Source organism: Petromyzon marinus, chromosome 68 (genome assembly GCF_048934315.1).
Source record: "Petromyzon marinus isolate PM22_M1 ecotype Great Lakes invasive population chromosome 68, UKy_Petmar_22M1.pri1.0, whole genome shotgun sequence".
Classification (NCBI taxonomy): Eukaryota; Metazoa; Chordata; class Hyperoartia; order Petromyzontiformes; family Petromyzontidae; genus Petromyzon; species Petromyzon marinus.
The window spans coordinates 5,828,240-5,846,508 of record NC_133734.1 but is presented as its reverse complement, the minus strand read 5'-3'; the positions used below and the strand labels follow the sequence as shown (position 1 = coordinate 5,846,508).

Genomic DNA, 18,269 nt, shown 5'->3' with positions numbered 1-18,269 from the left:
AGGTGGGGCCTTACCATCAGCCCCACCAAAACTAAGCACCTGCCTGGGTATTTTGTACCATCGGACACTCCACCCCCACAACTCCCAATCGGTGATGGGGCAGTTGTGGAGAGAGTGGAGAGTTTCCCATACCTGGGCAGTGTGCTTATGACTGGCTCCAGTTTAACAGCAGAGGTCTCACTCCGAATCAGTCGAGCGGCAATATCTTTTCATCGGTTGCGTAACGCTGTGTGGAAGCTACCTGGTCTGTCGCTCCGCACTAAGCTTCAGGTCTTCTCGGCCACGGTCATTCCCTCCCTTCTCTACACTTGCGAAACGTGGACCCCCCCTATTGGAACATCTTCGCCGGTTAGAAACATTTAGGCTGGCCTGCCTACGATCCATCCTGGGTTTAACCAGACTGGATTGTGTGAGGAGCTCACAAATCCTTTAAAGATCTGGGCAAGGTCCCATCGGTGAGCTCCTCCGGCGGGTAAGGCTGCGATGGCTGGGTCATGTAGCCCGCATGCCCAGCCACCGCATGCCGAAACAGCTTTTGTTCGGCCGGATCGAGGGGGTTAAACGGGCACTGCACGGGCTAGAGAAGAGATGGAGTGATGTGGTACAGGAGGACGTGGAGCTGAGTGGACTTGCCGATGACTGGTACCAGCGGTGTCAAGATCGGCCTCTGTGGGGGAGGCTCGTGAAGGATGCTACTGGGCAGTTGTAGGTAGTCGCCCTCCAACAACAACGGAGGGCGGAGGAGTGACGCTCACAACAAAGAGCGGAGCGCCGGGTGGCTAGGGCACAGCAGGTTGGCACAGTAGGGGGCACAGGTGGTGCATCAGCCAGTCATCTCAGTCATCTCAGTCAGTCGTACCGTGGCACCTGGGTCTGCCCCGTGATCTCCTGCCAGCTGGCGTTCGACAATTCACGTGGCCACAAGGTGCACATGGCCTGGCACAAGCATCGTGGTGACGTCACCGCCACTTCGTGGCGAATGGCGGTTGTTGTTGTTGTTGTTGTGTGTCAGTGTGTGTAAGTGTGTGTGTGTCAGTGTGTGTGTGTCAGTGTGTGTGTGTCAGTGTGTGTGTGTCAGTGTGTGTGTGTCAGTGTGTGTGTGTGTGTCACACACACACTGCGCTAACCGCTACACTATCGCTCCCCACTGACAGTGTGTGTGTGTGTGTCACACACACACACTGTCAGTGGGGAGCGATAGTGTAGCGGTTAGCACGCTGCACTATGAACCTGGCGACCAGGGTTCGATTCCCGCTCACGGCCAACACCAGTGACGATTATCTGAACCAGTCCCGGGCCTCCCCTAGGTCGACTCAGCCTCAAATGAGTACCTGGTGCGGTGTGTAAACATTGCTACTAGGGAGACAAAGGCGGTCGGGCGTGGTGCTGGCCACCCACCCCCTCGTGTACCGTTCCGGCCTTCATAGGTGCTCGCTAACAGCACTTGCCCCTACAGTCTGTTAAGGCTATATGGTGTATCTGTGCGTGTATCTGTGCGTGTATCTGTGCGTGTATCGTTGCTTACGTGTGGCTTCTCTCTAACAGCACCTGCCCGCTACGAGTCTGTTTTAGGCTACACGTGGAATCTTTGTCACGGGCCATAACATGTGAAGTGAAGCTTCAAATCAAGATGTGAAGTGAAGTTGCCTATCACTTCTGCTTTCTCTTTTGTTGTTGTGAATCAACTCCACGCCTACGTGTTTGTCTGTCTGCCTGTGTGTCTGCCTGTTTTTCTGCCTGTTTGTCTCTCCGTGGAAAACATTCTGAAATCTCAACTCGTACTTTGTAGAGTTATGTTTGTTGTTGTCATTCTCAAGCACAACAGTGACACCAGTCAGAGATTTGGTTAACAGCAGTTGGGGTGTCTCCATTCTTTTTCAAAAATATTTCATAAAAGTCTATTGGTTTATTTTTTTGTAACTATTTAAAGAAGATTAATGATGAACCTATTTAGCGTGCTTGTGTTCAGTGTTGTTGTCCTGCCTCCCGCACCTACCAATTATCCACGGTTGGCTACGTATGGTGCCAAAATTAGTTCAACGTACATACGTAGCGTAATGGCGCCATCTGGTGCACAGCAGCGGCAACTGCGGTGGACAGACCGCACACGCCGGTGAGGGCGTGAGCACGGTGCGTGTTGGCAGAGCGGAGGAACTGGGGCAAGGGTCACGGAGGACCCCGTCTGGAGGCCCCTGGAACCTGCTAGCGGGTTCGGGAGAAGGGAGGCGCGGTCAGGGCGGAGTCAGGCCGCGTTGGCAGCATCAAAGGAGCCAAGAGTGGGGGGCTCGAGGCTGCCGGTTCTGGGAGTGGACTCGTCTCGTCGTCGCTGCTGTCTCCGCTAGATGTTGCGCTACGAGATAGTCGTTGGCTATCTTAGTTAATTGCATGCCCATATATGGAGTGGTTGGGTGTGGCTGCGCTGGAACGAAATGAATCCACGACTGGAAGGTGAATCGCGGTGTCTCCTCTATCTGTTGACGGGCCCAAGGTAGGTGCCTCACATTTGTATTGAAAGCAAAAAAAAACCATCGTGACATCACGGTAAAGTTTCTCAATGTCTGGGCAGTGTGGCTGATAGATTTGCGTCGTGCCGGCAGTCCGGTGACACCTTCATACATTGTGTCCCCCACATTTTCATTGCTCCGTGTGAAGTGACACCGACGACTAGGTACTCGGAGCCTCTTTATGGAAGTCACAGAGCGACCTGCACTCGGCCCGGCACTTGGGTCTTCACTCCGTGTAGTCGCCCCTTCCCTTGAGCGTCTCCCCCACACTCCTCGTGCTCTACCCCCTTTCATGCTCCTCAGAGCCCCTTTTAAATAACTTTCCGTCGACTCCCGACTCAACTACGTTTCCCGATTTTTCTTTTCGGTTCAAATATTTTTTTCTTATGGTCGGCTCAAACCCCTCCACCTCCCGGACCCATCATCGACGAGGCCCCTGGCCTACGTTTTGAAAGTCAACTCTGCTGCACATTGGACTGGTTTGAGTGCCTCTCAAGTTTGGTCGTTTGCAACTGGATGAGTTTAAGCGAGGGGGCTCCTGGACCATATTTTGGGCTCGCCAGATTTCTGTCCAGCTCTGCCGAGCGATGTCGTGCCACACGAAACCCATTCCAGAGTTTTCTGGTTACTGGTCTGGTACTAACTCCCGCTTCTCCCTGGAGCCAATCGGCTTCTGACAGTCTTCGGATGTCCCTGGGTGCTTCCTGCCAACCAAATGTGGGGTGGGGGATCATTGAATAAAGTTCAATATCAGATCGGACACTCACAAATGCAATGGTTTTGTATGCACTCAGTGTATGAAGTTTAATACAATATCTGACACAGAATCAAGTTAAAGCCGAAGTAGGACATCGGAATACCGTATATACACTGAATCGCAGATATGATAAAATCGTACATTACCATAACGTTAATGTGTTAGTGTAACCTGTGTGGTTATGTACTTGTTAAATGGTGCATATGTCCGTGCTTCAGTATTATAAGGAGATCCTCTTTATTTTCTTTTGAACATATTTTTGACAAAGTGCCTAGGTGATGACCAGTATGATGGAGAGACTTCACGTGAACACGATCACTGATCCAATCGATTCGGAGTGATCGCTTCGGTGTGATCGAGTCGGCGTGTTATGTCACCGATTTTAGAATCAGTTCGGCGTTGCGCAGGGATTTGATCAGTGTGGCGTGGGGGCGTGAAGTTGACAGCAGATTTGGTCGTTTCAGATGGTCCGACATCTCCGTGTGCTGGAGAGGCCGGTTCAATAAACCCGCCGCGTGTGAACGGAGTCTCCTCCTGGATTCCTTGTGTACAAGCGTGGAGTGCAAGAAGATCACGCCGGAGAACTATCGGTTGTTAATTTTGCTGCGTAGTAACCCTTGACACCGAGGATAATTGTAGAACCACACGGAGACGGAACGTCAGGTAAGGGCTTACGCAGGTTTAATAACACTCTTCACACGACTCTGTGTACTGCACACTCACTGACTGGTTACACTCGACGCCTACACCCGTTATGGTGCGCGTCAGAACTCTGGCCTGCACGTGGAACTACTTCCAACTATAGGAGTCCTCTACTTATGATGTATAGTAGTGTAGTGTATAGTGGTGTATAGTGTAGTGTATAGTGCAGTATAGTGTAGTGTATAGTGTAGTATACTAATATAGCTTTGCACTCCAACACACCGGCGTGCTGTATTAGTGTACTACACTATACACTACTTTATACTACACCACATACCCTACTACACTATACACTACACCATACACTACACTACTTTATACTACACCACCATACCCTACTACACTATACACTACACCATACACTACACTACTTTATACTACACCACCATACACTACTACACTATACACTACACCATACACTACTTTATACTACACCACCATACCCTACTACACTATACACTACACCATACACTACTTTATACTACACCACCATACCCTACTACACTATACACTACACCATACACTACACTACTTTATACTACACCACCATACACTACTACACTATACACTACACCATACACTACTTTATACTACACCACCATACCCTACTACACTATACAGGTAGTCCCCGACTTACGATGGAGATACGTCACGACTCCATCGTAAGTCGAAGATGACATAGCCTACCCAGGAGTCTTAAAGAATGATAATTTAACAAAACACACCAATTTACAGTACCGTACTGTATAAACTATATACTGTATGTATTTATTAATTACAATACTGTAGTGCAGAGTAAAATGTGAAGTAAAAAAACCAAGGTAAATTCTGAGCCTACCTATATAAACTGCAATTTAATAGAAAGTTTTTTTTCAGGAAACAATCCTATCTGCATCACACAAGGCGGGAGATGCGAACATCCCGGCAGCGTCCCCAACGTACACTATCGTACCTCGTACGCTGCTGCGTTTGACTGCCGCGCGAAATTTAAAACATTTTACAATTTTGTCGTACCGCTATCGCCATCGTAAGATCGAAATGTTGTCGTAAGTCGGGCCATCGTAAGTCGGGGACTACCTGTATTTACGCCCCGGTACGGCTTCCCTTGCCTACTTCCTCGTCTGCCCCGGGCGGGGGCTCACCCAGCACCGTCCGGCGACGAGGTGAGGCCTCTACCCCTCTCGCCTTTCTTCGGCGGCGGCTGGGGTGTTCCCACGCAGGCTCTCGTTCCTCTTCCCATGGCGGACACTTCGCTACCCCCCTACGGCGACCCCGCGCTCGTCCCGGGGTCCCCCTTAAGTACCCCGCCGCCTCGGTGACATGACATCATCACGTCACGTCATCCCTCTCCTCTACAGATGACGTGACGTCATCCCACTACTACTCTACACTTTGTTAATTATTGTTGACCACCCCCACCGTGCCCAAGAGGACGATCACGGCGCGGGTTACAAACGCATAAAAAAACTACAATTTATTTACACGTCGGCTCAACATCGCAGTATGATCGACTACATGAACAGATTAATACAACAAATACGTAAAAATCTGACATCAATACCGTTTTCTTTGGTTCTTTCGGTAAAGTCACGTAGAATGAGAATAAAATAATAAATTGATAAAATAAAATAACACAATAATATTCTAACGACGTTTCGGCCACAACACAAGCGGCCTTCATCAGGTGAAGGGGGCGAGACTGTCTGGTAGGACAGCGCTGGAGTGAGAGAGCCACGTTCAGATACGGCCTTTAAGCTGTGTGAGAGGAACAAAGAGCCTTGACAAAGGAATTAGCATAAAATTTAGCATTGAAATGGCTGAATGATTAGCTTGTGACTGGTCACAGAAATAGCTATGTTAAAAGTTAAAGCATACACATCCGCAGAGGCACCCATTGTTAAAAGGAATTAGCATAGAATTTAGCATTGAAATAGCTAAATTAAGGCATACACATCCGCAGAGGCACCCCTTGACAATGGGATTAGCATAGAATTTAGCATTGAAATGGCTGAGTGATTCGCTGTGATTCGCTTGTAACTGCTACCGAAAGAACCAAAGAAGATGAATCATTGCAGTCACGAAAGCTTTAAATCGAAATCAATACCGTTGTTTTGTAAGCTCTGCGATCCGCGCAATGTAATACAAATTCCGTGGTGCCGTGGCGCTACTCAAGTGATCAGCTGGACGTCTGTTTTGTTGTACAGTACTTCATGGTGCACATTAATGTTGCCGTCAGTCATGGACCCAAGCGTGCAGCGAGTGGTGAGAGTGAGGGAGTTGCGTCTGTGGTCTGGAGGAAGGGGGCGTGGCTGAGCTGAGCCCCTCCTCCTTCTAACCAGCCCTCTCCCCCCATCATCTCATTGTCATCATCATCATCATCGTCAATATATTTGACTCTAATCATCGTTAGAATTAAAGGTATGTAAAGTTAATGTGATGTTTATTTATGTTTTATTATGTTACTGTGTAATGTACCATACACAGTAAAATCGTTTAGTTAAAAAACAGCACTCTTATATTCTTAGCTCTTTCGGTAAAGTCACGTTGAAGGGAAACAATAAAATAATGAAATATATATATAAAACAATAAAAATTCTCACGACGTTTTGACCATAACACAAACGGTCGTCATCAGGTGTGTCGGTTTGCATCAATTTATTTATTTTTAAACGGTGTATATATTTATCTATTTATAAAAAAAACCGTCAGCGCCATGCGCAGCGATTTGGCAGTTTATTTAGAAGGACGAGTCCATCTATGTTATGAAAATAGGAGGGGGAGACGAAAAAATTAATGTTTGCTGTCTGAAAGCCACTGTAAGCGTGAACAATCAATTAAGACCTGAAATGGTTTATCAAATCTTTCCAATGATTGCTAAGCCAGAATCCATCTTCTCGGTTGAAATTGTCTCTGTGCTTGTATATGTGGATAGCCTCATGAACGAATCTCTCATGGTAGCCAGATGGCCTACAAAGAACCTCTGTCTTGGAAAAGTCAATGTCATGTGAGCCTACTGAATTATAACAATGATCTGCCACGGCTGAGGTGTTGGTCCTACCGTGTTTAAGGTCTGCTTTGTGTTCACGAATGCGGTCCGAGACATGGCGTTTGGTTTCTCCAATGTAACTACTACCGCAGAGGCAACTTAGTTTGTAGACACCAGGGTACGGTATGTCCGGAATCACATCTTTTACAGACGGAACCAGATCACGGATTTTATGTAATGTGTTGAAACGGACCTGGATCTTGTGTTTATTCAAGATTTTGGAGATATTTTTTGTGATCTCCGCAATGTATGGTAAAGTGATGGTTTTGAAAGGCTCCTCAAGAGGGTCCTTCTTCATGGTTTGAGTGATAGCTTTGCCGATTGTATAGTCGGAGTAACCATTAGCCTTAAGAGCTTGGTGTACGTGCTTGAGTTCACTGCCTATGTGTTCCTGGTCGGATATGCATTGGGCTCTATGATACAGAGTCTTGATGAGATAATTCTTCTGTGATGGATGGTGGTGGGAATCCGGTTTCAGATAAGCATCCGTATGGGTAGCTTTCCTGTAGACAGAGTGGCTCATTGAACCATCAGGTCTCTTTTTAATTAGGACATCCAAAAAAGGTAGCTTGCCATCTTTTTCGACTTCAATTACTGTACCATTGAAAATTGTTTCCCTTCAACGTGACTTTACCGAAAGAGCTAAGAATATGAATTACTACAGTCACGAAAACTTTAAATTAAAATTTAACAGCAGCTTAGTCAAGCTATGACGAGTTTGACCACGTCTGTGGTTCTCATAACCCCCTTGAACCCATAGGCCCCCTGTAACTTTACCAACCGCGAGGGTTTTCAGGAACCTGAACCCTCGCGGTTGGCCAGGGAGCTACTCTACATACATACAGGGGTCGCATGGGGGACCGCTCTGATAGGAGCCTCTCATCGCTAACGATGAGCGTCTAAGTAAGGCAACGGGCATATTGCGAGACTTTTGCACAGCACGGCCATTGCAGGGTACAGCTCTCGATCAAATTTTCCTTGAAATCGATGCAGCAGTGACATGGAGTCGGCGCTGTAGAATGACAAGACGCCCGCCTCCCAGTCCAGGTGAACCCCGACTCTTTTGGGAGCATCTCGCACCGACAGTTTTGTTTCTGTCTCGTTATGTACCGCCGTGTAGGCGTTGCCCCGTTTCTTAAGGCACCACGAAACTTCATTGAACCCAATTTTACAGGCTTTTTCATCACCTTTCCGTGGTATCGCGTCATACGTGACACCGATATTGAATTTCTCAGAACCCCTCACGTCCACCTCCCAGTAGTGGCGACCCGATGAGAATTTCTCAGAGCAAATGACCACTTGGTAGTGGCTGAACCGGCCTGAGTTGTCACGGTATGGTTGGGTGCGTGTGGAGGTCCTGACGGTTTTAAAGTCGGCAGAAATCTGGAGGTTCCGATGTGCCGTGTTTGGGTTCAGAGTCGGCGAGCAAGTGCCTGTAAACAATAATAATACAAATATTGTGTTAAGCGAACATTGTTTACTTTTGAGAAACACACTTTGCACTTGGCAATATGTCAGTAAGAAGTGCAAACATCTGATGACAATTATAGTGTGCAGCGCTGCACTTCACAAGCTGATGTAGTCTTTATCAGGGGTTCCTACGTTCCTGCCCTAGGTTCATGCTCTGACTATGAAAGGCAAATCAAATGGAGCCCAATGTATCAACCGACTGTAATCCAGCACTTTGTAGGTGAGGGTTGGTGGATCACAGATTCGTGAATCTCCCGACGCAATGGCTGCTGCCATGCCAGGGTATGGCAGTACAGCAATCCATCTATAGGTGGATTACGTGTTACCTGCGTCATAATTATTGTTTGGTGTTGATGTCACTCGCTGACTCCGTGTCCCTACTGGACATCTGTGAAAAACGAGTTGATAGCTCATCGGAGTCCTCATTCAGGATAAAGATTCTGATACTCACGGGGTTTTTTTCCAGGTACTCCAGTTTACTGCCACAATTCATGAACGTATTTCACTTAATGCGGCGCTTTTCAGCAACGCATCTACCGCGCTAAACGATGACTTATTGCACCGTATTAAGGTTTCACATCTCATACGGATATCTTTCTTTATCGTGCATCAGCATTAGAGATGAGTGACAAAGATGATGCATTAATACACTCAGCAATGCACGTTGTGTGGCGTGTACAGCATATCACGTACTCGATTCTCTCCGCATGTTCAGGAATGCCTCTTGCTTTTCAAGATGTTGATGCAGAATGTTTTGGAGTTGCAGCTTCTTTTTCTTTCTGCGATTGAGGCGTCTAATCATGAACTTAACTCGTTCTGATGCGAGGGGCATCGAATAGACTTCTGAGAACTCGTATTGAGTGATGAGACCCTGGACGAGCAACTCGCGATGTAGCATTGCAGGGATCCTACCAATCAACTCTCGTGCCACCGGAGCTTCCTCCATCGTCATTCTGAGCCATATAACTTTCCTGTCACCCTTCTCTGCATCGGTGTTGTTTGTGCGGTGATATCCGCTGTTTGCAAAGTGATCACAAATCTGAATGTCTTCTCTGCTCTCATCCACAGTCAGTTTCTTGAATGATTGAGCTGTTAGAATATGTGTAAGAAAACAAATATTTCCATCAAAACAAATGTGATTCCTAACTTTGCAATTGTTTAATGCCTTCGTCATGATAATTATTATCATCATCATACATTAATTGTAAGTCATTGCTGGGAGGTCTCCCCAAGCCACTACATGTACATTTATTATGGTCCTGCGCTGACAATCAATTTCACTGTCACAATATATTTAACGTGTAGGCTTTCACCACCAATATCATCTATAAGAGGTTTTTGGGTTAGATCGCGTGAATATATAAACGTGTCGCTTAAACCCGCCACCACCCGACACAGCCAACTAGTAAGGGTCCTCACTTAAACAGCACGTGCCAATTCGTCACTTGTATAGCAAAAAGACGTACAGTTGTATAGCTGTACGCCTTTTGGCGTCATCTGGTCGAGCACCAATTGGGTCGAGGCTCAAAAGAAAGCCGTCCCTTGGTGTGGACCAATCAGTTTCAAGGACAATGCATATATTCCTTGGTTCTATTCGGTAAAGTCACGTAGGTAAAAAATAAAATAACAAAAATCACTACGTTTCGGCCACAACACAAGTGGCCTTCATCAGGTGAAGGGACCGTGCTGTCATGACGACAGCGTTGGAGTGAAAACAGCCAAGCCCAGGTCGCGTCCTTTAAGCTGTGTGGGAGGAAGCAAAACGCTTTGAAAAGGATTTAGAACATCTTTCCAATGATTGCTTAATTTGAAACCATCTTCTCGGTTGAAATTGTGTCTGTGTTTGTAAATCTGAATTGCCTCGTGGACAAATCTCTGATAAAAATCCATGGGTTTGCAGAGAACCTTGGTATCGGAGAAAACTATATCATGATCACCCACAGCATTGTAACAGTGGTCAGCTACGGCAGAAGAATTCGTTCTGCCGTGTTTCAAATCTGATTTGTGCTCGCGAATTCGGTCAGAGACATGTCGCTTCGTCTCCCCGATATAGCAATCACCACAAGTGCAGCTCAATTTGTAAACCCCGGGGTACTGTAAGTCAGGAACGACATCCTTCACGGACGGGATCAGGTCACGGATTTTGTGTACTGTATTGAACCGGACCAGAATCTTGTGTTTCTTTAGAATTTTGGAGATATTTTTAGTAACGCCTGCTATATATGGTAGTGTGATGGTCAGATTTACAAACACAGACACAATTTCAACCGATAGGATGGTTTCAAATTAAGCAATAATTGGAAAGATGTTCTAAATCAAACCAAACATTAAACTAATTTTCAATTTTACAGTAAAAAAATTTCAAGTAGTGGTATCCCAAACTTTCACAGCTGCTTATTTCTCTCCACTCACTCACTCCACTCACTCACTCCACTCACTCACTCCACCCACTCACTCCACCCACTCACTCCACCCACTCACTCCACCCACTCACTCCACCCACTCACTCCAATCACTCACTCCACTCACTCACTCCACTCACTCACTCCACTCACTCACTCTACTCCCCCCCCCCCGCTGCTGGTCCGTCATGGTCCCCACCCACTCCTGGTCCATCATGGCCCATGCACCTCCTTTGTACATCATGCTCATTTTTATGCAAATTCCTTCGTCAAAGCGTTTTGCTTCCTCCCACACAGCTTAAAGGACTTGGCTGTTTTCACTCCAACGCTGTCCTCATGACAGCACGGTACCTTCACCTGATGAAGGCCACTTGTGTTGTGGCCGAAACGTGATTTTTATATTATTAGTTTTTTCGGTAAAGTCACGTTGAAGGGAAACAACAAAAAAAACTAAGAATATGAATTACTGCAGTCACGAAAGCTTTAAATTAAAATTAAAGTCGTGATTTTTGTTATGTTATGTTTTACCTACATGACTTTACCGAATAGAACCAAAGAGTATGGATCCTTGCAATCACGAAAGCTTCAAATCTAGAAATGCATATATTATCATATTACGTTTTTTGTTTGCATTTTTACTGCAGGTATTGTGGTTAATGCATACTTTACTGCAGATATTGTGGTTAATGCAGACATGAATCCTCGTAAAAAGGTTTCAGTTTTGTTGCCAGAAAAAAGGGGAAAAACCCTATTATTACATTTTGGTACTGGCAAAGGAGATCTAATGATGTAGATTATCAGTCTAACTCTTTACTACAACAAACAAATATGGCTAAATCAAAACGTTTTCGAAATCACCAAAATAAAGCCACAAAAAGAATGTAACAGTGATCATAGGAACTGTGATTCAAATTTAACAATAAACGATAAACATAACATGTACGACCAAACTTTGCAGCCATAGTTGGCTGCATGAGTCACTTCATAACAGCAGGAGTATCAGTAGGAGTTTCAACATTTTTCAATGCACCTTTAAAGATCAGAACACTATCATCAAAACTCAAGATCATACTTTGCAGCGGTCATCCTGAGCGATACATTTGATTTCAGGCCACTAAATAGCAATGGCAGATAGGGGTGTACAACTCCTCTAGAGCAGTTTTGAGTGAAGATCTCACAGGTAGTGATCCAAGTTGCAGTTTATTGGCGATGGCATTCCAGACCCTGGGGGCATCAATAGAAAAGGCCCTTCCTCCAATATTTGTACAGCAATAAGGAATATGAGCGAAGACCTTAGATCACATTTGTTCTTCGAAACAGTGAGGAGATCCTGCAAGTAGGCTGCTGATTTTTTTGTAAGTACATCGTGAATAAATACGATCTGATGCACAAGCCATCGCCTTCACTACCCCCGCTGCACACAGACCAGCAGGGTGAAGTTGGGCCAAATAATCTCCAAGACCGACCTATAGGAAGTGGGTGGTCACTCACACAGCAGTGGATTAACAAAGGGGATGTTCACGTGCTCTACTGCTGTGGCTACATCGCCTGCATGCACACTCGGTGGCGACGATTCTGAACCGTTTTTTCCTTCTGGGTATGAATACACTCCAAGTCAGTGTCAAGGATTCCCTATGCGCGACACGCCCTTGTACTCACCTTCATAAATCGCGACTGAGCCCGAGTTCACCTGCATAGCCGGACAGAGCGGCCCACTTGGAATGTCGTCGAATGAGTGCAACAGCTCCATGGTGTTGGCGTTGTAAAACGAAAGTTTTCCTGCGTTAAAGTCCAAGCGAACGCCGACTCTCTGCAAATGTTTAATCTCCGGATAAGCAATGCATCGGTCGCCATGTCTTGCAGAGTAATTTGAATCCCATTGAATGAACGCCAAAGACTGCTCATTCCAGCCCAGCCTGCCAGACTTTTCGTGACGATTCCGAGGAATCGACTCACGTGCGACGCCTATAAAACAGTTTTTAGAGGCTCTCACGTCCACTTCCCAGTAGTGGTCACCCGACGAGAAGTTCTCAAAGCAGAGGACTATTGGCCACCACTCAAACCTTTCTGCCTGATCAGAGTAAGGCTGAGCCGTCTGGTTCCACGTCACTGTGCTGAGATCGGCAGAAATTTGAAGCTGTCGATGTGCCGAGTTGGGGTTCAGAGTGGGCGAGCACACAACTGCAAGATAAACAAATCATTGTGTAAATCTTTACAATCACGACTCATTTTTTTGCTCGTTATCATCAGCCATGATTAAGTCGTTGTCATGAGAGGCAAAGGTGCACCTGGACATTTTGTGCCCATGCCACTGCTGGTGGAAGGATCTCGCCTAGAAGCAGCATCAGAGCCCCCCTCTTGAGTGTATTTAGCCCTCCCTTCCATGCTGGTTACATTTGCCACAGTGGCTAGAAAATGTTAACTACCTCGTCTGGTATGCATGAGGTCGTGCATTCAATCCCGACCCTGACTCATATTTTATATTTGCGTGTCTCTCTCTCTCTCCCCGGGTTTTCCCCCACATTTAGAATCAATATTATGCGTTTAGACGATTAGGCTGCTATAAATGTCAACATGATGATTATATCAGCCACTTGGTTGATCTATCCTTTGTGGTGACCAGCTCGCTTCTGAAAAAAAGCTATTACATAGCAGTCCAGTGGGGCCTTACCCGGTAAAATTAAAAAGTTTAGTTTAAAAAAAATAGTTTGTTTATATTATTCTACTACGAGTGACCACTCATTGTGCTGTAGCCAGATCTGTTGCCTCATCGTATACCAAACATTTACAACGCGGCAGGATTGGAGCACGTGGTTGCGTGCCGTGTTGCTCCAACATTTATAATCGAGGCTTCCTGGAATGCAAGTGGACAACTTAGGAATGTTCTTTGGTTCGTTCGGTAAGGAATACTACGCTTTTTTTCCGAAATGCTTTTAAACGATTGGTTTGCCTGAAGCTACATCGAACTGCGGATGTATGTTAATATACACATGGAGCTACTGCGGGCAATTAAATTAGCTCGCGTACGAGTGCTAAGTGGATCGTTGCATAGCAGAGGCTTGGGGAGGCCTTCATCCAGCAGTGGATTGACCTGGGCTAATGATGATGATGTAAAGGGGATGAGTATGATATGTATCCAGTTTCCACTGTGATTGGCCTAAATTAGTCGCAATTTACTTTGGCAACTTCACCACTGCCCCTCCTGTGAAGGTTTTCCCGCTTGAGTGAGACTCTGAGACAGTGGGCCTGCGATGCTGAGACTTAGTGGACTAATTTCTCTGTTGTGATAACTTGTTTTGTCGCTCTTATTTGCGTATCTTTAAATTTTTACTTAACTTTCGTGACTGCAGGAATTCATATTCTTGGTTCTTTCGGTAAAGTCACGTAGATAGAAAAAAATAAAGTGAATAAAAATAATAAAATAAAACCTCTAATGTAGACTGTAGCTTGGTTATTAAGTTTGGTGAGTGTACTGGCAGTCTATAATGTAGACTGTAGCAGTGGTTATTAAGCTTGGTTAATTGTACTGGCAGTCTATAATATAGACTGTAGCCTGGTTATTAAGCTGGGTGAGCGTACTGGCAGTCTATAATGTAGACTGTAGCCTGGTTATTAAGCTGGGTGAGCGTACTGGCAGTCTATAATGTAGACTGTAGCCTGGTTATTAAGCTGGGTGAGCGTACTGGCAGTCTATAATGTAGACTTATTTTGGTTCTTTCGGTAATAAAAATAAAATAAAAACAAAACCCACGACGTTTCAATCGCAACACAAGCGGTCGTCATCAGGAAAAGGGGGGTTAGCCTATAAAGGCAAACTGTTTATAAAGGTTTAGAGATGGGCGTGGCCCAAGTGTGTCAGCAGCATGGGCGGGGCAGCTGATGTTACCTCGCTCCACACATCCACACTGCGAACTGTGGAGGTTGACAAGAATCGTGACTTGATTTGTGTTACTTAACCAGACTACAGTCTACATTATAGACTGCCAGTACAGTCACTCCGATTAAGAACCAAGCTACAGTCTACATTAGTAGTTTGTATTTTTTTCAGTTTATTCACTTTATTTTTATTATTATTCTTATATCTACGTGACTTCACCAAAGGAACCAAGAATATGCGTCTCTTTAGTTTTGGTAACATTTATGTATTTGATTATCATTTAAATTTCTGAGGGTGTTCATATGCTTGGTAATTGCTATATATAATGGGATTTGTACAGCACTGTTGGATATAATTTGTATATATGTCGCTAAATTAAATCTTATTATTTCGAAGTCCTCTGGCCTGAAAAAATGAAAAAAAGTCTACGTTTAACGGATTGCAACGCTGACAAGTGTGTAAAGTATACGCACGGCTCGTCTTCAGCATGTCCAGGAAATGCCGTTCCCTGCTCCGCTGTTCTTTGAGTGTCTCCAGCAGCTCTCGGCGTTTGCCTTCCCCTCGTATCGTGATGCGCAACAGGATTGAGTCCGCGCGCATGGCAGCGTCGGGAATTGTAAACGCCCTCCAGTACTCCTCTTTCGTAACCACGTTCCTCCTCTTCAGCTCGTGCAGGAAAAGGGAGGGAGTTTTGCCGATCCACTCTCGCAACTCTGGCAACTCCCTCTCGACGTCCTTCCAGTTGCCTTTTTTGCCTCGCGCGATAATTTTACCGATGAAATCCTCTACGCTCTGCCAGAGTAAAGGCACGGCAAGTGAGTGAGCAACAATCACCAGATCATCATCAGCATGCACAACACGGCTGACCAATAGGGAGCGATCCCTCGACCGCACCCGAGCATCCATCAGCCTCCCATTTTACCTTTACCAGATGGGAATCCTCCGGTAACGCCATGAAATGCCCAGGTATGGAAAACCTCTCCACTCTCTCCACAATTGAACCCCCATAGAATTCTGGTTATTTCCTCCCCGTGCCCCCCCGTGCCCCCCCCCCCCCCCCCATATATATAAAAGCTACGACTCTACACCACTGTCAGAAAACAACTTCAATGGTGGACACCAAGAATTCCTTCCCCGCACCGAGACAACACTTCAAGCACATAAAGTCTTTCTGTTCCCCCTGACACCTTCCTCCAGAAAACCATCGACCCGTTGTGTCGGGGCTTGCGCACTCACCACATTAATGAAAAACACAACAACAACAAGAGAGTAGGATAGATCGAGTAACGTGGAATGACTTACATTAATTTCATCACGACCGGAGATATTACTGCACAGTGAATTATTTTTCAATCGCTGCAAGTATGTGAAAAGGGTGGGGGGGGGGGAGGGGTGGGGGGGTGGGGGAGTACATGATGATTAACAAACATAGAAACTTTTCATTTGCAATCAAGGTGCTTCATAATGGACATGCATTCTACATGTAGCATTAACCCCGTCTTGCTCGTCGGCAATGTCACGTGAGCATTTATTCCAATCACAGACGTTCGCCCGACTTCTCACTCCACTCAATTGCTGCCCCGGCCATCCGTATCAACACATTAACTTTAATCAATAACACAACAAAAGATGCAGCCACCTCTCTCTCTCTCTCTCGCTTGCTGTCCTCCTCCTCCTCCTCCATTCTCGACCCTTGTAACCCTCCTTTGTCCTCCTCGCTCGCCTGTCTCATCCACACCCACTCTACACTTCCGTATTGCACCACCCCCATATTGGAACTGTGGTGCCGCCGCAGCGGAGCCGCTCCAGCGGAGCCGTGCCCACCGCTGCGACGCCGTCACCGATGCCTCGGATTTCCGCCACTCTCCCGGGGTCGGTGCCTTCTCAAACGTCCGCGTTTTGCCCACTGCACAGTCGTGAGGCCGCCGCAGCAGAGCCGCTCTGCCGAGGTCGTGCCCACAGCCGTGAAGGCGCCACCGGGGGATGCCGATGCCGACGTGGTACACCCTCGTCACCCCCACCCCCCCCCCCCCGCACTAACGCACACACGCCCCACGTAGAGCAAGGAGGGGAAGTCACCCGGCCGATAGGTTTTTGTCCAGAAGTCCCTAGTGGGATCGAAGTTCATGGTTTCCTGCGGCCGGGAAATTGGGCAATCTTCCCCCTGTAGCTGACATGCACTGCGACGCCGCGACCTAATATTAAAGTTGCATGGTCACGGTAAGGGCCATCGAGCCACCGCGAGTGGAACCCACACACGCACAAGCACGGGTCAGTGGACTGGTAGCGGGAGAACAGACAGCGGACGTCGGAGAAATCACTGCGGCGACGTCACCCGAGCTGGGATCCGGGTATCGAAAGGGCGGGAAAATCCGAGCGCCTGATTGGACGGGAGGCCAAGGGACCGAAACGGCGAAATTCCTTTGTTGTAGGTAGGATAGAGGGAGGGGGATTCAGGTAGCAAGTCAGTTCTTCTTCAAAATTTTCACGGTCTATGGAGCAACAGAGTCAGCCGTTCGGGACGTCCGTGCGACGAACTCCAACGCAGCCAGGCTCCACTCTCGACGAGGCCGACCTACCATCTCCTCCTTCTACAACATTCAGCGCAGCTTAAGGGAAGTAAGCGTGTGTAAGAGAAGTGAGTCTGGAGTGAGTTAATCGGGAGCAGGGAGCGGAGCGATAGACAGTAGGTTCGGAGTGAGTGTTCACCCCGAGACGAAGTGTGTGGGGTGTTTACGTACCCGCACGATTGTTTACAATAGCGCGTAGCGCTCGCATACCGGTGTGACTGTGTTGTGTGGTCTTTTGGGAGCGTGAAGTGGAGGGCAGAGTGTGCTGGGTGTCTACGTGTATGCGCGGATGTTCACCTCGAGACGGTGTGTGGTGTTTACGTACCCACACGATTGTTTACAATAGCGCATAGCGCTCGAATACCGGTGTGACGGCGTTGCGATCGCGCACCCGTGCCATTGTGTACAGTACTGTGCGGCGCGTACGGGCATACGTGGCGATTTTCGGTGGTGCCCAGTGCTCGCGTACCCGTGATATCGCTCACAATAGTGCTTAGCGATCGCGTACCTGTGTGGCTGTGTTGCGGTCACGCGCCCGCACGATTGTCTAATCGCGAAGTAGCGAGTTAAAGCGCCGAGCGCGCGCGTATTCGCGCGACTGTTTGAGCGGGCCCGTCCACTCAGAGCTGAGCAACCCTCCCCAATCAGCGGCGCGCGCACGGCAAACGCCCCGCCCGCCCATCACTCGGCTCCAACCCCCTCGCGTGCGATTGGTGTACGGGGCTGGGCAGAGGGTAGGAGCGTGTTTGTTATTATCGGAACACGTGGAGCATGGGTGGGAGGGAAACCCGCGCCGCGCCTGTTTGTTTATGGGCGGGACGGAGATTTTACTGGCGAGCGCGCTTACAGCGGCACGCCGCCTCTGAACGGCAAAGCGCACCGCGAGCGTAAAAACAGACCACTGCGTCAATTGAAACATGCCGACGCGGGCAGCTGCAAAG

General features: G+C 47.3%; 1 protein-coding gene across 2 annotated transcripts in view; it reads right to left on the bottom strand.

Moving 5' to 3' along the window:
- Positions 1-2,119: 2,119 nt before the first annotated feature.
- LOC142906628 (uncharacterized) overlaps positions 2,120-18,269 on the bottom strand; it is a 90,664-nt gene continuing 74,514 nt past the window's right edge. For both annotated transcript variants that reach the window (XM_076054849.1, XM_076054850.1), the window contains exons 10-14: positions 16,061-16,114; positions 15,232-15,550; positions 12,541-13,062; positions 9,173-9,568; positions 2,120-8,442 (exon numbers count right to left, since the gene is read on the bottom strand). In XM_076054849.1, coding sequence (XP_075910964.1) covers positions 7,895-8,442; positions 9,173-9,568; positions 12,541-13,062; positions 15,232-15,550; positions 16,061-16,114 — 1,839 coding nt within the window. In that variant the 3' untranslated portion in view covers positions 2,120-7,894. The remainder of the gene's footprint in view (positions 8,443-9,172; positions 9,569-12,540; positions 13,063-15,231; positions 15,551-16,060; positions 16,115-18,269) is intronic.